The 16,070-nt window shown below is 37.6% G+C and overlaps 1 protein-coding gene across 3 annotated transcripts in view; it reads left to right on the forward strand.

The window, feature by feature from the left end:
- The window catches only part of PCGF5 (polycomb group ring finger 5), a 124,540-nt gene that overhangs the window by 85,823 nt on the left and 22,647 nt on the right, over positions 1–16,070 (forward strand). For all 3 annotated transcript variants that reach the window (XM_044240089.1, XM_044240091.1, XM_044240090.1), the window contains exon 7: positions 9,289–9,387. In XM_044240089.1, coding sequence (XP_044096024.1) covers positions 9,289–9,387 — 99 coding nt within the window. The remainder of the gene's footprint in view (positions 1–9,288; positions 9,388–16,070) is intronic.

Raw genomic sequence — 16,070 nt, forward strand, 5'->3', positions numbered from 1 at the left:
GAGCCCTGCCCTTCAGTGTGCCTGCAGCTGTTGCAGAGGCTAACTGCAGACAGCTAAGCTGAGTACCAGCCCCAATCACCAGTGAGCCCATGGCAGCTGCAGCCAAGCCTCTCAGTTGGCCATGCAGGAAGCAAGCCCTACCCATCACCGCACCCACACCTTTCCCAACACCTAAGGGAAGACAGGTGAGCTGTGTGCTGGCCACCACCCACAAGCAAGCCATGGAAACTTCAACCAGACCTCTTAACAGTATGGGGAAAAAATCCTGCCCAGTCTGCTCACAGCAGATACAGCAGGTCATTGAGGCCACCTGGGCTAAAAGCCAGCTTCACTCACCAGCATGTCCACAGCAATCACAGTTGAGCCACACCAGGAAGGTGTATGCAGCCCACATGGGGAGCACACCTGGAGCACCTTGTTCTGGTGACCAAAAAGTATTGTGCTACAGGGACCTCTTCTACACAAGGCCACTTATTTCAAAACCAGGAGATGTAGCTGACTTTCCTATGACATAGAAATGGAGACAAAATGAGCAGACAAAGGAAGATATCCCAAATGAAAGAACAAAATATAAAATTATAGAAGAGGTAAATGAAATGGTCATAAAGATACTTACCAGACTTAGGGTGCCTGGATAGCTCAGTCGGTTAAACGTTTCCTAGGATCGAGCCCTACGTTGGGCTCCCCACTCAGTGGGGAGTCTCCCTCTGCCCCTCTCCCTGATTGTGCATGCAGGCATGATCTCAGATAAATAAAAATCTTAGAAAAATAGTTACTCATCAGACTTGAGAAAAGAGTGGATGAACTCACTGAGAACTTTTCAACAAAGAGATAAAAACTAGTCAGAACTGAAGTGTACAATAACTGAAATGAAGAATACACTAGAGGGAATCAACAGGAGATTAGAGGATGAAGAAGAATGGATTAACAATCTGGAAGGCAGGGTAATGGAAAGCAATGAAGCTGAATCACAAAAAGAAAAGATAGTAAAAATGAAAATAAAGCTTAAGAGAATTTTAAAAAATCACAAGCCTAAAAACATCCTCATATAGAGATTACAGAATCAGGAGAGAGGAGGAGGCAGAAAACTTATTTGAAGACCTAACAGCTGGAAACTCTCCTAATCTGGAAAAATAGACATCCAGGTCCAGGAATCACAGAGAGCCCCTCATAAGGTGAACCCAAGGAAGTCCATACCAAGACACAATAATTAAAATGGCAAAAAGTGATGACAAAGAATCTTAAAAGCAGCGAAAAAACTTAGTTACATATAGGGGAAACCCTTAAGAATATCAGCTGATTTCTCAGCAGAAATTTTGCAGGCCAGAAGTGCTGAAAGGAAACACGCAAAATCTATAACCAAGAGTAAGTCAAGCTATTATTCAGAAATGAGTGAGAGATAAGAGATTCCCAAAGAAGTTAAGAGTTCATCACCGCTAAACTAGCCTTATAAGAAATATGAATGGAAACTCTTTAGGTAGAAAGAAAAGACCATAATTAGTAATAAGAAAATTATGAAAAGAAAAAAATTTCACAGGTAAAAGTAAACACAGTAAAGATAGATCACTTATAAAGCCAGTATGGAGGTTAAAACACAAATTAGTAAAATCAGTTATATCTACAAAAGTTAGGGGGATAAAAGTTGGGATATACACAGAAAGATATAAAATACATCAAATGTGGAGGGAGTAAAAATTTAATGCTTTTAGAATGTGTTGAAATTTAAGAGATCAAGTTAATGCAGACTGCTGCTGTAGACATAGCATGTTATATATGAGCCCAATGGTTACCACAAATTGAAAACCTACAAAAGATATACAAAAAACAAAGAGAAAAGAATCCAAGCATAGCACTAAAGAAAGCCATCAAACCACAAGGGAAGAGCAGAAGAAGAAAGGAACAGAGAAGAAATACAAAACAACCAGAAAACAGTTAACAAAATGGCAATAAGTACATACCTATCAAAGATTGCTTTACATGTAGATGGGCTAAATGCTTCAATCAAAAGACTTAGGGTAACTGATGGATTTAAAAAAAAAAAAAAACCCATGTTTATGATACCTCTAAGAGACTCATTTCAGACCTAAAGACACATACAGACTGAAAGTGAAGGGGTAGAAAGAAATTTTCCATGCAGATGCAAGCAAGGAAAAGAAAAGGGTAGGTAGTATTACTTATATCAGACAAAACAGACTTTGTAAAACAAAGACTGTAACAAGAGACAAAGAAGGGCACTACATAATAATAAAGGGATCTAGCCAACAAAAGTTTTTAACAATTGTAAATATCTATGCACCCAACATAGAAGAACCTAAATACATAAAGCAATTTTTAACAGACATAAAGAGAGAAATTTACAGTAATAGTTGGCCACTTTAACACCACACTTAACATTGACAGATCATCCAGACAGAAAATCAGCAAGGAAACTGTGGCTTTGAACAACACATTAGACCAGATAAATAGAGAACTTAACAGATTTAAGTCTGGACTTAACAAATACGTACAGAATATTCCATCCCCAAACAGAATACACATTCTGTTCAAGTGCACATGGAACATTCTTTAGGATAGACCACATACTAGGTCACAAAACAAGTCTCAGTAAATTCAAAAAGACTGAAATCCTATCAGGCTTCTTTCCCAATCATAATGGTATGATACTAGAAATGAGTTACAAGAAAAATACTGGGGGGAAAAAAAACACAAACACCTGGAGGCTAAACAACTTGCTACTAAACAACAAATGGGTCAATGAAGGGATCAAAGAGGAAATTTAAAAGTACATGAAGACAAATGAAAATGGAAATACAGCCATCCAAAATTTGGGGGATGCAGAAAAAGCTGTTCTAAGAGGGAAGTTTACAGGCACCTAAACCTGGTTAAGCTTCTAACTCTTGATTTCAGCTCAGGTTATGATCTCAGGGTTGTGAGACTGAGCTCTGTGTTTGTCTCAGCGCTAGGCATGGAACCTGCTTGAGATTCTTTCTTTCTCCTTCTGGCCCCCACCCTCCCACTTGCACACAGTCTCTCAAAATTAAAAAATAAATAAAAGGGAAGTTTAGAGCAATACAGGACTACCTCAAGAAACAAAAATCTCAAACAATCTAACCTTATACTTAAAGGAACTAGAAAAAGAACAAAGCCTGAAGTCAGCAAAAGGAAGGAAGTAATAAAGTAATAAATAAAGTAATAAAGTAAAAAATAAAGTAATAAATAAAACAAAATAGCTTTTCCTCTGAGATCAAGAACAAGACAAGACTGTCCATTCTTGCCACTTTTATTCAACATAGTACTGGAAGTCCTAGCTGAGGAGACAAGAAAAAATAAATTCTCAGACAAGAAAAATGAAAGTCATCCAAATGGGTAAGGAAGGAGATAATCTCATTATTTGCAGATGATACGATTCTATATATAAAATACCCTAAAGACAACCAAAAATTTTGGAACTGATACATGAAGTCAGGGAAGTTGCAGGATATAAAATTAATATAAAGAAATCTGTTGCATTCTACATATCAATAACAAAGTAGCAGAATGAGAAATTAGGAAAACAATCCCGTTTACAATGGCACCAAAAATAATAAATTATCTAGGAAATTTAAAGAGGGGAAAGGTACATACTCTGAAAACTAGAAGAAATTATAGACGAAATTGAAGATAACACAAATGGAAAGATATGTTCGTGAATTGGGAGAATGTTGCTAAAATGTTCATACTACTCAGAACAGTCTACAGATTAAATGAAATTCCTTTCAAAATACAAATAACATTTTTCAGAGAACTGAAACAAATAATCCTAAAATTTGTATGAAACCACAAATTTTGAATATCCAAAGCAATCTCAATCTTAAGAATTGTGAATATCACCACAGTCCCAGATTTCAGGATATACTGCAAAGCTATAGTAATCAAAACAGTGAGATATTGGCAAAAAACAGATACATACATTAGTGGAATAGAATGGAAAGTCCAGAAATAAACCTTTAATTATATGGTTAACCTACAACAAAGGGGCAAGAAAATACAATCAGGAAAATATGGTCTTTTCAATAAATAGTTCTGAGAAAACTGTACAGCTGCATGCAAAAGAATGAAACTGGACCACTTCATTATATCATATACAAAAATAAACTCAAAATGGATTGTAGACTTAAATATAAGATATGAAACCATGAAACTCCTGAAAAGAAAACATAGGCAGTAATCTCTTGGACATCAGTCACCCTTGCAACATATTTATGAATATGTCTCCTTGAGCAAGGGAAACAAAACCAAAAATAAACTATTGGGACTACACCAAAATAAAAAGCTTTGGCACAGCAAAGGATACTACCAACAAAACAAAAAGGCAACCTACTGAATAAGAAGATATTTCCAAATGATCTGTCTGATAAGGGGTTAATATCCAAAATATATAAAAAATTTAACATCAAACAATCCAATAAAAATGTATAGAGGACCCGAATAGACATTTTTCCAAAGAAGACAGACATGGCCAACAGACACATGGAAAGACCCTCAACATCACTAATCATCAAAAAAATGCAAATCAAAACCACAATCACGTAATCACCTCACACTCCTTAGGATGGCTATTATCAAAAAACAGAAAACAGGGGCGCCTGGGTAGCTCAGTGGGTTAAGTCTTTGCCTTCAGCTCAGGTCATGGTCTGAGAGTCCTGGGATCAAGCTCCGCATCGGGCCCTCTGCTCAGCAGGGAACCTGCTTCCCTTCCTCCCTCTCTCTGCCTGCCTCTCTGCCTACTTGTGATCTCTGTCAAATAAATAAATTTTTAAAATCTTAAAAAAAAAAAACAGAAAACAGCAAATGTTGGTGAGGATATAGAGACATTAGAACCTCTGTGCACTAATTGCATTACAACAAAAGAGTAAAATACTTAGGAATATACCAAGAAAGTATAAGATTTGTATATTGAAAACTACAGGAGTGCCCTGGTAGCTCAGTGGGTTAAAGCCTCTGCCTTCGTCTCAGGTCATGATCCCGGGTCCTGGGATCAAACCCGCATCTCTGCTTAGCAGGGAGCCTGCTTTCCTCCTCTCTCTCTCTCTCTGCCTACTTGTGATCTCTGTCAAATCAATAAAATCTTAAAGAAAAAAAAGAAAGAAAGAAAGAAAACTACAAAACATTAAAAGAAATTAAGAAGGCCTAAAGAGTAGGAGGCACCTGTGTGGCTTAATTAAATGTCTGACTTCCAGGGGCACCTGGGTGGCTCAGTGGGTTAAAGCCTCTGCCTTCGGCTCAGGTCATGATCCCAGGGTCCTAGGATCGAACCCTGCATTGGGCTCTCTGCTCAGCGGGGAGCCTGCTTCCCTTCCTCTCTTTGCCTGCCTCTCTGTCTACTTGTGATTTCTGTCAAATAAATAAATAAAATCTTTTAAAAAAATTAAAATTAAAAACTTTTTTATACATCAAAGAATACTACCAAGAGAGTGAAAAGACAATACACACAATGGGAGGAAAGATTTGCAAATCACACATCTGGTAAACCTTTAGTATTTAGATTACATAAAGAACTCTTACCAATTAACAAAAAGATAATTTTTTTAAATGGGCAAAAAAAATGAGCAGACATTTCTCCAAAGAAGATTTAAAAAAATGGCTGGGGTGCCTGGATGGCTCAGTCAGTTAAGCATCTGCCTTTGGCTCAGGTCATAATCCCAGGGTCCTGGAATTAAATCCTGAATTGGGCTCTCTGCTCAGCAGGGAGTCTGCTTCTCCCTCTCCCTCTGTTCTCTTGTGCTTGCTCATTCTAATAAATTAAAATCTTTTTTTGAAAAAGAATTAAAAATTGGCCAATGAACACATGAAAAAATTCTAAATATCATCAGTCATTAGGACCTATGCAAATCAAAATCACATGACATACCACTTCACACCAAGTAGGATGCCTTTAAATTTTTTTTTTCAAAAAGGAAAATAAGTTAGGATAGTGTATAATAAACTATAAGCTAGAGTCAAATACTAATACATGCTACAGCATGAATGAACCTTGAAAACATTATGCTAAGAGAAAGAAGTTGGACACAAAATTCACATATTGTATGATTCCTTTTCTATGAAATGTCCAGACTAAGTCCATAGACACAGAAAGTAGATTGGCTTTTGTCAGGTCAAGGGAGAAGGAAGTAGTAGTGACTGCTAATGCGTAAGTTTCTTAGTGGGATAATGAAATGCCCTGGAATTAGGTAATGGTACTGGTTACACAACCTCATGAACATATTAAATATTACTGAACTATACACTTTGTTTTTTTTTAGATTTTTTTTTTTTTTTTTTTTTTTTGACAGAGAGAGATCACAAGTAGACAGAGAGGCAGGCAGAGAGAGAGGAGGAAGCAGGCTCCCTGCTGAGCAGAGAGCCGGATGCGGGACTCGATCCCAGGACCCTGAGATCATGACCTGAGCCGAAGGCAGCGGCTTAACCCACTGAGCCACCCAGGCGCCCCGTGAACTATACACTTTAAATGGTGACTTTTATGGTATTTGAATTATATTTCAATTAAAAAAAAAAGTCAAAGTCAAGCTTGACAGTTGCTTTAGCTGGTGAAGGTACTACCCATACCATTCCAAAGATGAAAGAAAAAACACTGTTAGAGATTTGGATTTTAAAAAACAGAGGTACCCGAGTGGCTTAGTTGGTTAAGTGTCTGCCTTTGGCTTAAGTCATATCAGGGTCCTGGACTGGAGCCTGCATTGGGCTCCCTACTCAGCGGGGAGCCAGCTTTTCTCCCCCCTCCCTCTGCCCCTTCCCCCCACTCCTGCTCTTTCTCTTTCTCTCACTCAAAATCTTTCAGAAAAAAAAAAAAACAAACTCAAATAATCAAAAGAATTAGGATTTGTTGAATTGTGTCCTACAACTGGAAAACTGTAACCCATGACATTGACCACTAGCTGATTTCAGATCTAATCTCCTAACTCTTCTAAAAAAGGGGGGTGGGGGGGATAAAAGGTAAAAATACTTCTAGGGTAACCACCTTAGAAGCAGAAAGAGCCTTTTTTGAACTGTTCCTCTTCTGGCCTGAGGAACAGGTTTGAAGCCAAGGGCATTGTAACAAAGGTAACAGATCTTTTTCCATGCAATATTTCTTCAGATATGCAGGGGAGGGAACCTAGAATGTTGGTGGTGATCCCACCAGAGCAAATGGCAGGGCCTGGGCTATACAGACTTTCCTGGGCCGCAGTCTCCCCTTAACCCCTGTGTGCAGTACAAATGTTTCCATTTTCTGTCTGTGTTAGGAAATGAAATGGCAGGAGAGAAGCACTGCTCTTAAGGTCACCTAAGTTTCTCCCCACCGTCCCATCATCTCTGCTAACACTCTTAACTGTCATTGCCCCTGTTAAAATGTGTTGATTACTTTTTAGAGACCTGTATAGCAAGTCTACGGTATACCTAGCTGGGAAGCAACAGGATTACTTTGGTATAATTGTAGAATGTTTCTATACAGAGAAAATGCATACTTGTTATATTGTCATTTTCTAAGTACTTACAAATAAAATATTAAGTAATTCTTGGGATGCCTGGGTGGCTCAGTCGGTTAAGCACTAGGTCATGATCCTAGTGTCCTGGGATCAAGTCCCACATCTGGCTCCTTTCTCAGCAGGGAGCCTGCCTCTCCCCCTGCTTGTGCTCCCTCTCTGTGAAAAGCAAATAAAAATATTAAGTAAATAAACAAATAATTCAGGCCAGAATTTTCTTAGAGATTAATGTCAAACCTTACTGAATTATAAACTCCTGAAACAAGCTTTTGCCTAGTTTTTAAAAGCTTCCCTTAAATCTCTGACACCTCTATACTTGTTAATAATTTCTGAGACCTTAGGAGTGGTGATGCCATGGTCATTTCTATAGGCTCTTTAAACACCTGAGATTTCTCTGCGGATAATACATTTAGAGTGTCTTTCAGTAACCACACGTTATACTCTTACATACTCTTATATGCACACATTAGCACACATTAACGGGGACCCAGAAAATGTGCAAAGCATTCTCTATAAGCTGTTTGGAACAAGAAAATAGACAGGAAACCTTAGGGTAGTTGAAATGTTGTGAATAGATATAGGGAAGATCTGTTTGATTATTTATCCCTTTTTTTCCATGCCATCTAGAGTACCAGTCTTCCCATTTGAAATGGCTAGAGTATGTTTTGCTTTAGATGTAACTTTTGACTTCTGTTTTCTTTTAATGGATACTTTACCATCTGAATAGTGACCAAGCACCATTTGTAAATTTGTTTCTGTTGGTCTTTGCTAGGAAATATATTTTGCTAGGAACACATTTGCTAAGAACAGATAATAACTGGATGGCTTGTTTTTTTGTTTCTTTATTCTTTTTTTTTTTTTTTTTTAGAGAGCAGGCATGTGTTGGTGGGAAGGGGTGAGGGGGGTGGAGGAGGAGAGCAAGAATCTTAAGCAGACTCCATGCCCAGTGGGCAGCCCAAGGTGTGGCTCAGTCTCACAACTCTGAGATCATGCCTGAGCCTAAATAAAGATCGGACACTTAACTGACCTAGCCACCCAGGCACCCCATGGATGGCTCTACTTTTGGCTTAATGAATTTAAGAACAATTCTGCTTGCTGACCTAATACCCTATACATATACATAGAAGTAATACTTTATATTTTTAAAAGATTGAATCACTGGTGTTTGTTTTACTATTGGTTTGGAGATGTAATTTTGTTTCACATATTGGTTCATGTTTATCATTTTGACTCATTCTCAGTTTGAGTGTTCATTCTGGATTGCTTCTTATATTTTAGTGATGTTCATGCTTAAAGAGTAAATTAGTACTGCTAATAAAATGGGGAAAATCAAGACACATAGAACATTGTTTTTTCAGTAAAGTATTACCACAGTCCATCAGACATCTGACTCCTTAGAGCCCCTTTTGAAATCACTGCTCTTTTAAAAAATAAAGTTATGAGACTTTAAAAAAATTCCCTAATACTTTTAGAAGTGACATTATATAATAAAATATTCTATATGCTTTTTGTGATCTTTTTTATTAAACTTATAATGTGTTGTTAACCAAATTGTTTAGAGGTGTGGAGATTGTCAGATACCCAGGATTTTCCTCATACATTCTTGAAGAATATCATGTAAGTACCCAAGAATTAGGAACATTTTTACTCACTAGTGCTAAGGAGTTATAGTTTGAAATGTTTTCAGAGAATATTTTGAAAAATCCTTAAAATGACAGTGGAAGTGACACCTGTGGTTCTATTAAAAATAAAGTAGAATATTTTAATTAGTAATCTTTATTTCCTTTAGGGTTTAATGAAGAAATTCATTCGGTGTTCTACGCGTGTAACTGTGGGAACTATTAAAAAATTTTTAAGTTTGAAACTAAAACTTCCAAGTTCTTATGAGGTAAGTTGTTAATCTAATCTTGATCATTTTGATAATTCTGATCTGAACAAAATTCTAACAAAATAAGTAAAAATTAATGGAAAATACATTTAACTTTTGTGAAACTTGGGTTATTTTCATGTTAAAAATGTAATTTTGAGAACATAGAATTCTATTTATAATGTGTATTTTTTAATTTAACATATAACTAAAATAGGCTACTAATGCATTTAGTGGTTTACAATTAGAAGAGATACTTAAATAGCTTAAATGTTCCCTAAATAATACTACAGCTAGATTTTTTTTAATGCCAATATGCTTTAGGTTCTTTTTTTTTTTTTTTTTTTAATGAGACCTTCAGGATCCATTTCTACTTTATAGACTTCTTTGTCAGAATTTAAAACATTGTGTTTTTAAAAAGGATTTTGTAAATAATGTTTCTTTAATTGTGTCATATGCAAAAATGATATTGTGTAGCAGTAGGTAAAACCAGCATAACTGCATCTGCATAAATGCCATTTACCAGTTTCCTTATGGAGAGATAAATTGCCCTCATGGTGATCACAGCACAGCTTGTAATGTGTTCAGTGTTTAGAGAATGTTTATGATCCTAGGAGTAATGAGGAGACATGGCTACCATTTCTCACCTGTCCAAATGGCAGTGTTAACTACTTGAATTAATTTCTCTTCCTCCTCTTTGGGTTCTGAAAGTAGCTTCTGAAGAAACGAAAGACTGAGACTAGTTTCCTACATAATAAACAAGGACATCAAAGGCAACATTAGTTCTTTATTATGTATACCAATACTAAAATGAACTTTTTATCATAGCAGAAATAAAATAAGGTTTGAACATAGGCATTGACATGTATTATGTATTTTGAGGAAGCTTCTGATCCTAAATTTATTTAAAAACTCTTAGAAAACTAATAAGCCATGGGTTAAAAATTCTTACTGTGGTTTGGTCCTACGAAGATTAAAACGTTTCCAGAGACATCAGCTTTTACATTAGGGAAAAAATTGTGAAAGTTAATCAAAGCCCTATGTAATTGGTAAAGTAAAAGATGACAACTTAGATACAACAGTGAAAAAAGAAAATGAGATTGTTTTTATGGTTCGGTTTTGTATTTCATTCTCTTCTTAAAAATACCACACGCAGTTTTATTTCCTTACTTCTAAGCGTGACCCACTGAGTCATTTTCTGGGTTCCGGGAAGTTGTTAGAGCTGAGAGTTTGCTCTCTTTCACACAATCTCCCTGCTGGCCCGCAGTGTTTCTCTCCCCACTACAGGCCAGCAGGGCTGGAAGCTCTGTCCACAGACAGCTCCATATCTGTCCCAGTGTAGAGGACTGTTCCTGTGATTTTTAGTAACGTTTACTGGTCCCCCCCACAAACCCTTATTTTGCTGTCTAACACATAGGGTGATGTTTCAATGAAGTACCTACAACTGAAGCTTTTGCAACAACATTGCTAATTGGGGCAAGATAGTTTGGTTTTTTTTGTTTGTTTGTTTTGTTTTGTTTTTTTTTCCAATTTATTTATTTTCAGAAAAACAGTATTCATTATTTTTTCACCACACCCAGTGCTCCATGCAAGCTGTGCCCTCTATAATACCCACCACCTGGTACCCCAACCTCCCACCCCCCCACCACTTCAAACCCCTCAGATTGTTTTTCAGAGTCCATAGTCTCTCATGGTTCATCTCCCCTTCCAATTTACCCAAAAGCACATACCCTCCCCAATGTCCATAACCCTACCCCCCTTCTCCCAACCCCCCTCCCCCCAGCAACCCACAGTTTGTTTCGTGAGATTAAGAGTCACTTATGGTTTGTCTCCCTCCCTATCCCATCTTGTTTCATGGATTCTTCTCCTACCCACTTAAGCCCCCATGTTGCATCACCACTCCCTCATATCAGGGAGATCATATGATAGTTGTCTTTCTCCGCTTGACTTATTTCGCTAAGTATGATACGCTCTAGTTCCATCCATGTTGTCGCAAATGGCAAGATTTCGTTTCTTTTGATGGCTGCATAGTATTCCATTGTGTATATATACCACATCTTCTTGATCCATTCATCAGTTGATGGACATCTGGGTTCTTTCCATAGTTTGGCTATTGTGGACATTGCTGCTATAAACATTCGGGTGCACGTGCCCCTTTGGATCACTACGTTTGTATCTTTAGGGTAAATTCCCAGTAGTGCAATTGCTGGGTCATAGGGCAGTTCTATTTTCAACATTTTGAGGAACCTCCATGCTGTTTTCCAGAGTGGTTGCACCAGCTTGCATTCCCACCAACAGTGTAGGAGGGTTCCCCTTTCTCCGCATCCTCGCCAGCATCTGTCATTTCCTGACTTGTTGATTTTAGCCATTCTGACTGGTGTGAGGTGATATCTCATTGTGGTTTTGATTTGTATTTCCCTGATGCCGAGTGATATGGAGCACTTTTTCATGTGTCTGTTGGCCATCTGGATGTCTTCTTTGCAGAAACGTCTGTTCATGTCCTCTGCCCATTTCTTGATTGGATGATTTGTTCTTTGGGTGTTGAGTTTGTTAAGTTCTTTATAGATTTTGGACACTAGTCCTTTATCTGATATGTCGTTTGCAAATATCTTCTCCCATTCTGTCAGTTGTCTTTTGGTTTTGTTAACTGTTTCCTTTGCTGTGCAAAAGCTTTTGATTTTGATGAAATCCCAAAAGTTCATTTTTGCCCTTGCTTCCCTTGCCTTTGGCGATGTTCCTAGGAAGATGTTGCTGCGGCTGAGGTCGAAGAGGTTGCTGCCTGTGTTCTCCTCAAGGATTTTGATGGATTCCTTTCTCACATTGAGGTCCTTAATCCATTTTGAATCTATTTTTGTGTGTGGTGTAAGGAAATGGTCCAATTTCATTTTTCTGCACGTGGCTGTCCAATTTTCCCAACACCATTTATTGAAGAGGCTGTCTTTTTTCCATTGGACATTCTTTCCTGCTTTGTCAAAGATTAGTTGACCATAGAGTTGAGGGTCTATTTCTGGGCTCTCTATTCTGTTCCATTGGTCTATGTGTCTGTTTTTGTGCCAGTACCATGCTGTCTTGATAATGACAGCTTTGTAATAAAGATTGAAGTCCGGAATTGTGATGACACCAACTTTGGCTTTGTTTTTCAATATCCCTTTGGTTATTCGAGGTCTTTTCTGGTTCCATATAAATTTTAAAATTATTTGTTCCATTTCTTTGAAAAAGATGGATGGTACTTTGATAGGAATTGCATTAAATGTGTAGATTGCTTTAGGTAGCATAGACATTTTCACAATATTTATTCTTCCAATCCAGGAGCATGGAACATTTTTCCATTTCTTTGTGTCTTCCTCAATTTCTTTCATGAGTACTTTATAGTTTTCTGAGTATAGATTCTTAGCCTCTTTGGTTAGGTTTATTCCTAGGTATCTTATGGTTTGGGGTGCAATTGTAAATGGGATTGACTCCTTAATTTCTCTTTCTTCTGTCTTGTTGTTGGTGTAGAGAAATGCAACTGATTTCTGTGCATTGATCTTATATCCTGACACTTTACTGAATTCCTGTACAAGTTCTAGCAGTTTTGGAGTGGAGTCTTTTGGGTTTTCCACATAGAGTATCATATCATCTGCGAAGAGTGATAATTTGACTTCTTCTTTGCCGATTTGGATGCCTTTAATTTCCTTTTGTTGTCTGATTGCTGAGGCTAGGACTTCTAGTACTATGTTGAATAGCAGTGGTGATAATGGACATCCCTGCTGTGTTCCTGACCTTAGTGGAAAAGCTTTCAGTTTTTCTCCATTGAGAATGATATTTGCAGTGGGTTTTTCATAGATGGCTTTGATGATATTGAGGTATGTGCCCTCTATCCCTACACTTTGTAGGGTTTTGATCAGGAAGGGATGCTGTACTTTGTCAAATGCTTTTTCAGCATCTATTGAGAGTATCATATGGTTCTTGTTCTTTCTTTTATTGATGTGTTGTATCACATTGACTGATTTGCGGATGTTGAACCAACCTTGCAGCCCTGGGATAAATCCCACTTGGTCGTGGTGAATAATCCTTTTAATGTACTGTTGAATCCTATTGGCTAGTATTTTGGTGAGAATTTTTGCATCTGTGTTCATCAAGGATATTGGTCTATAGCTCTCTTTTTTGATGGGATCCTTGTCTGGTTTTGGGATCAAGGTGATGCTGGCCTCATAAAATGAGTTTGGGAGTTTTCCTTCCATTTCTATTTTTTGGAACAGTTTCAGGAGAATAGGAATTAGTTCTTTAAATGTTTGGTAGAATTCCCCCGGGAAGCCATCTAGCCCTGGGCTTTTGTTTGTTTGGAGATTTTTAATGACTGTTTCAATCTCCTTACTGGTTATGGGTCTGTTCAGGCTTTCTATTTCTTCCTGGTTCAATTTTGGTAGTTTATATGTTTCTAGGAATGCATCCATTTCTTCCAGATTGTCAAATTTGTTGGCGTAGAGTTGCTCATAGTATGTTCTTATAATAGTTTGTATTTCTTTGGTGTTAGTTGTGATCTCTCCTCTTTCATTCATGATTTTATTTATTTGGGTCCTTTCTCTTTTCTTTTTGATAAGTCTGGCCAAGGGTTTATCAATTTTATTAATTCTTTCAAAGAACCAGCTCCTAGTTTGGTTGATTTGTTCTGTTGTTTTTTTTGGTTTCTATTTCATTGATTTCTGCTCTGATCTTTATGATTTCTCTTCTCCTGCTGGGCTTAGGGTTTCTTTCTTGTTCTTTCTCCAGCTCCTTTAGGTGTAGGGTCAGGTTGTGTACCTGAGACCTTTCTTGTTTCTTGAGAAAAGCTTGTACCGCTATATATTTTCCTCTCAGGACTGCCTTTGTTGTGTCCCACAGATTTTGAACCGTTGTATTTTCATTATCATTTGTTTCCATGATTTTTTTCAATTCTTCTTTAATTTCCCGGTTGACCCATACATTCTTTAGAAGGATGCTATTTAGTCTCCATGTATTTGTGTTCTTTCCAAACTTCCTCTTGTGGTTGAGTTCTAGCTTCAGAGCATTGTGGTCTGAAAATATGCAGGGAATGATCCCAATCTTTTGATACCGGTTGAGTCCTGATTTAGGACCGAGGATGTGATCTATTCTGGAGAATGTTCCATGTGCACTAGAGAAGAATGTGTATTCTGTTGCTTTGGGATGAAATGTTCTGAATATATCTGTGATGTCCATCTCATCCAGTGTATCATTTAAGGCCTTTATTTCCCTGTTGATCTTTTGCTTGGATGATCTGTCCATTTCAGTGAGGGGAGTGTTAAAGTCCCCTACTATTATTGTATTATTGTTGATGTGTTTCTTTGATTTTGTTATTAATTGGTTTATATAGTTTGCTGCGCCCACGTTGGGGGCATAGATATTTAAAATTGTTAGATCTTCTTGTTGGACAGACCCTTTGAGTATGATATAGTGTCCTTCCTCATCTCTTATTATAGTCTTTGGCTTAAAATCTAATTGATCTGATATAAGGATTGCCACTCCTGCTTTTTTCTGATGTCCATTAGCATGGTAAATTCTTTTCCACCCCCTCACTTTAAGTCTGGAGGTGTCTTCGGGTTTAAAATGAGTTTCTTGGAGGCAACATATAGATGGGTTTTGTTTTTTTATCCATTCTGATACCCTGTGTCTTTTGATTGGGGCATTTAGCCCATTAACATTCAGGGTAACTATTGAGAGATATGATTTTAGTGCCATTGTATTGCCTGTAAGGTGACTGTTACTGTATATTGTCTCTGTTCCTTTCTGATCTACCACTTGTAGGCTCTCTCTTTGCTTAGAGGACCCCTTTCAGTATTTCCTGTAGAGCTGGTTTGGTGTTTGCAAATTCTTTCAGTTTTTGTTTGTCCTGGAAGCTTTTAATCTCTCCTTCTATTTTCAATGATAGCCTAGCTGGATATAGTATTCTTGGCTGCATGTTTTTCTCGTTTAGTGCTCTGAAAATGTCATGCCAGCTCTTTCTGGCCTGCCAGGTCTCTGTGGATAAGTCAGCTGCCAATCTAATACTTTTACCATTGTATGTTACAGACTTCTTTTCCCGGGCTGCTTTCAGGATTTTCTCTTTGTCACTAAGGCTTGTAAATTTTACTATTAGGTGACGGGGTGTGGGCCTATTCTTATTGATTTTGAGGGGTGTTCTCTGAACCTCCTGAATTTTGATGCTCGTTCCCTTTGCCATATTGGGGAAATTCTCCCCAATAATTCTCTCCAGTATACCTTCTGCTCCCCTCTCTCTTTCTTCTTCTTCTGGAATCCCAATTATTCTAATGTTGTTTCGTCTTATGGTGTCACTTATCTCTCGAATTCTCCCCTCATGGTCCAGTAGCTGTTTGTCCCTCTTTTGCTCAGCTTCTTTATTCTCTGTCATTTGGTCTTCTATATCACTAATTCTTTCTTCTGCCTCATTTATCCTAGCAGTGAGAGCCTCCATTTTTGATTGAACTTCATTAATAGCTTTTTTGATTTCAACTTGGTTAGATTTTAGTTCTTTTATTTCTCCAGAAAGGGCTTTTATATCTCTGGAGAGGGTTTCTCTAATATCTTCCATGCCTTTTTCAAGCCCGGCTATAACCTTGAGAATTGTCATTTTGAACTCTAGATCTGACATATTACCAATGTCTGTATTGATTAGGTCCCTAGCCTTCGGTACTGCCTCTTGTTCTTTTTTTTGTTGTGAATTTTTC

This window comes from Neovison vison, chromosome 2 (assembly GCF_020171115.1).
Source record: "Neovison vison isolate M4711 chromosome 2, ASM_NN_V1, whole genome shotgun sequence".
NCBI classification, from domain to species: Eukaryota; Metazoa; Chordata; class Mammalia; order Carnivora; family Mustelidae; genus Neogale; species Neogale vison.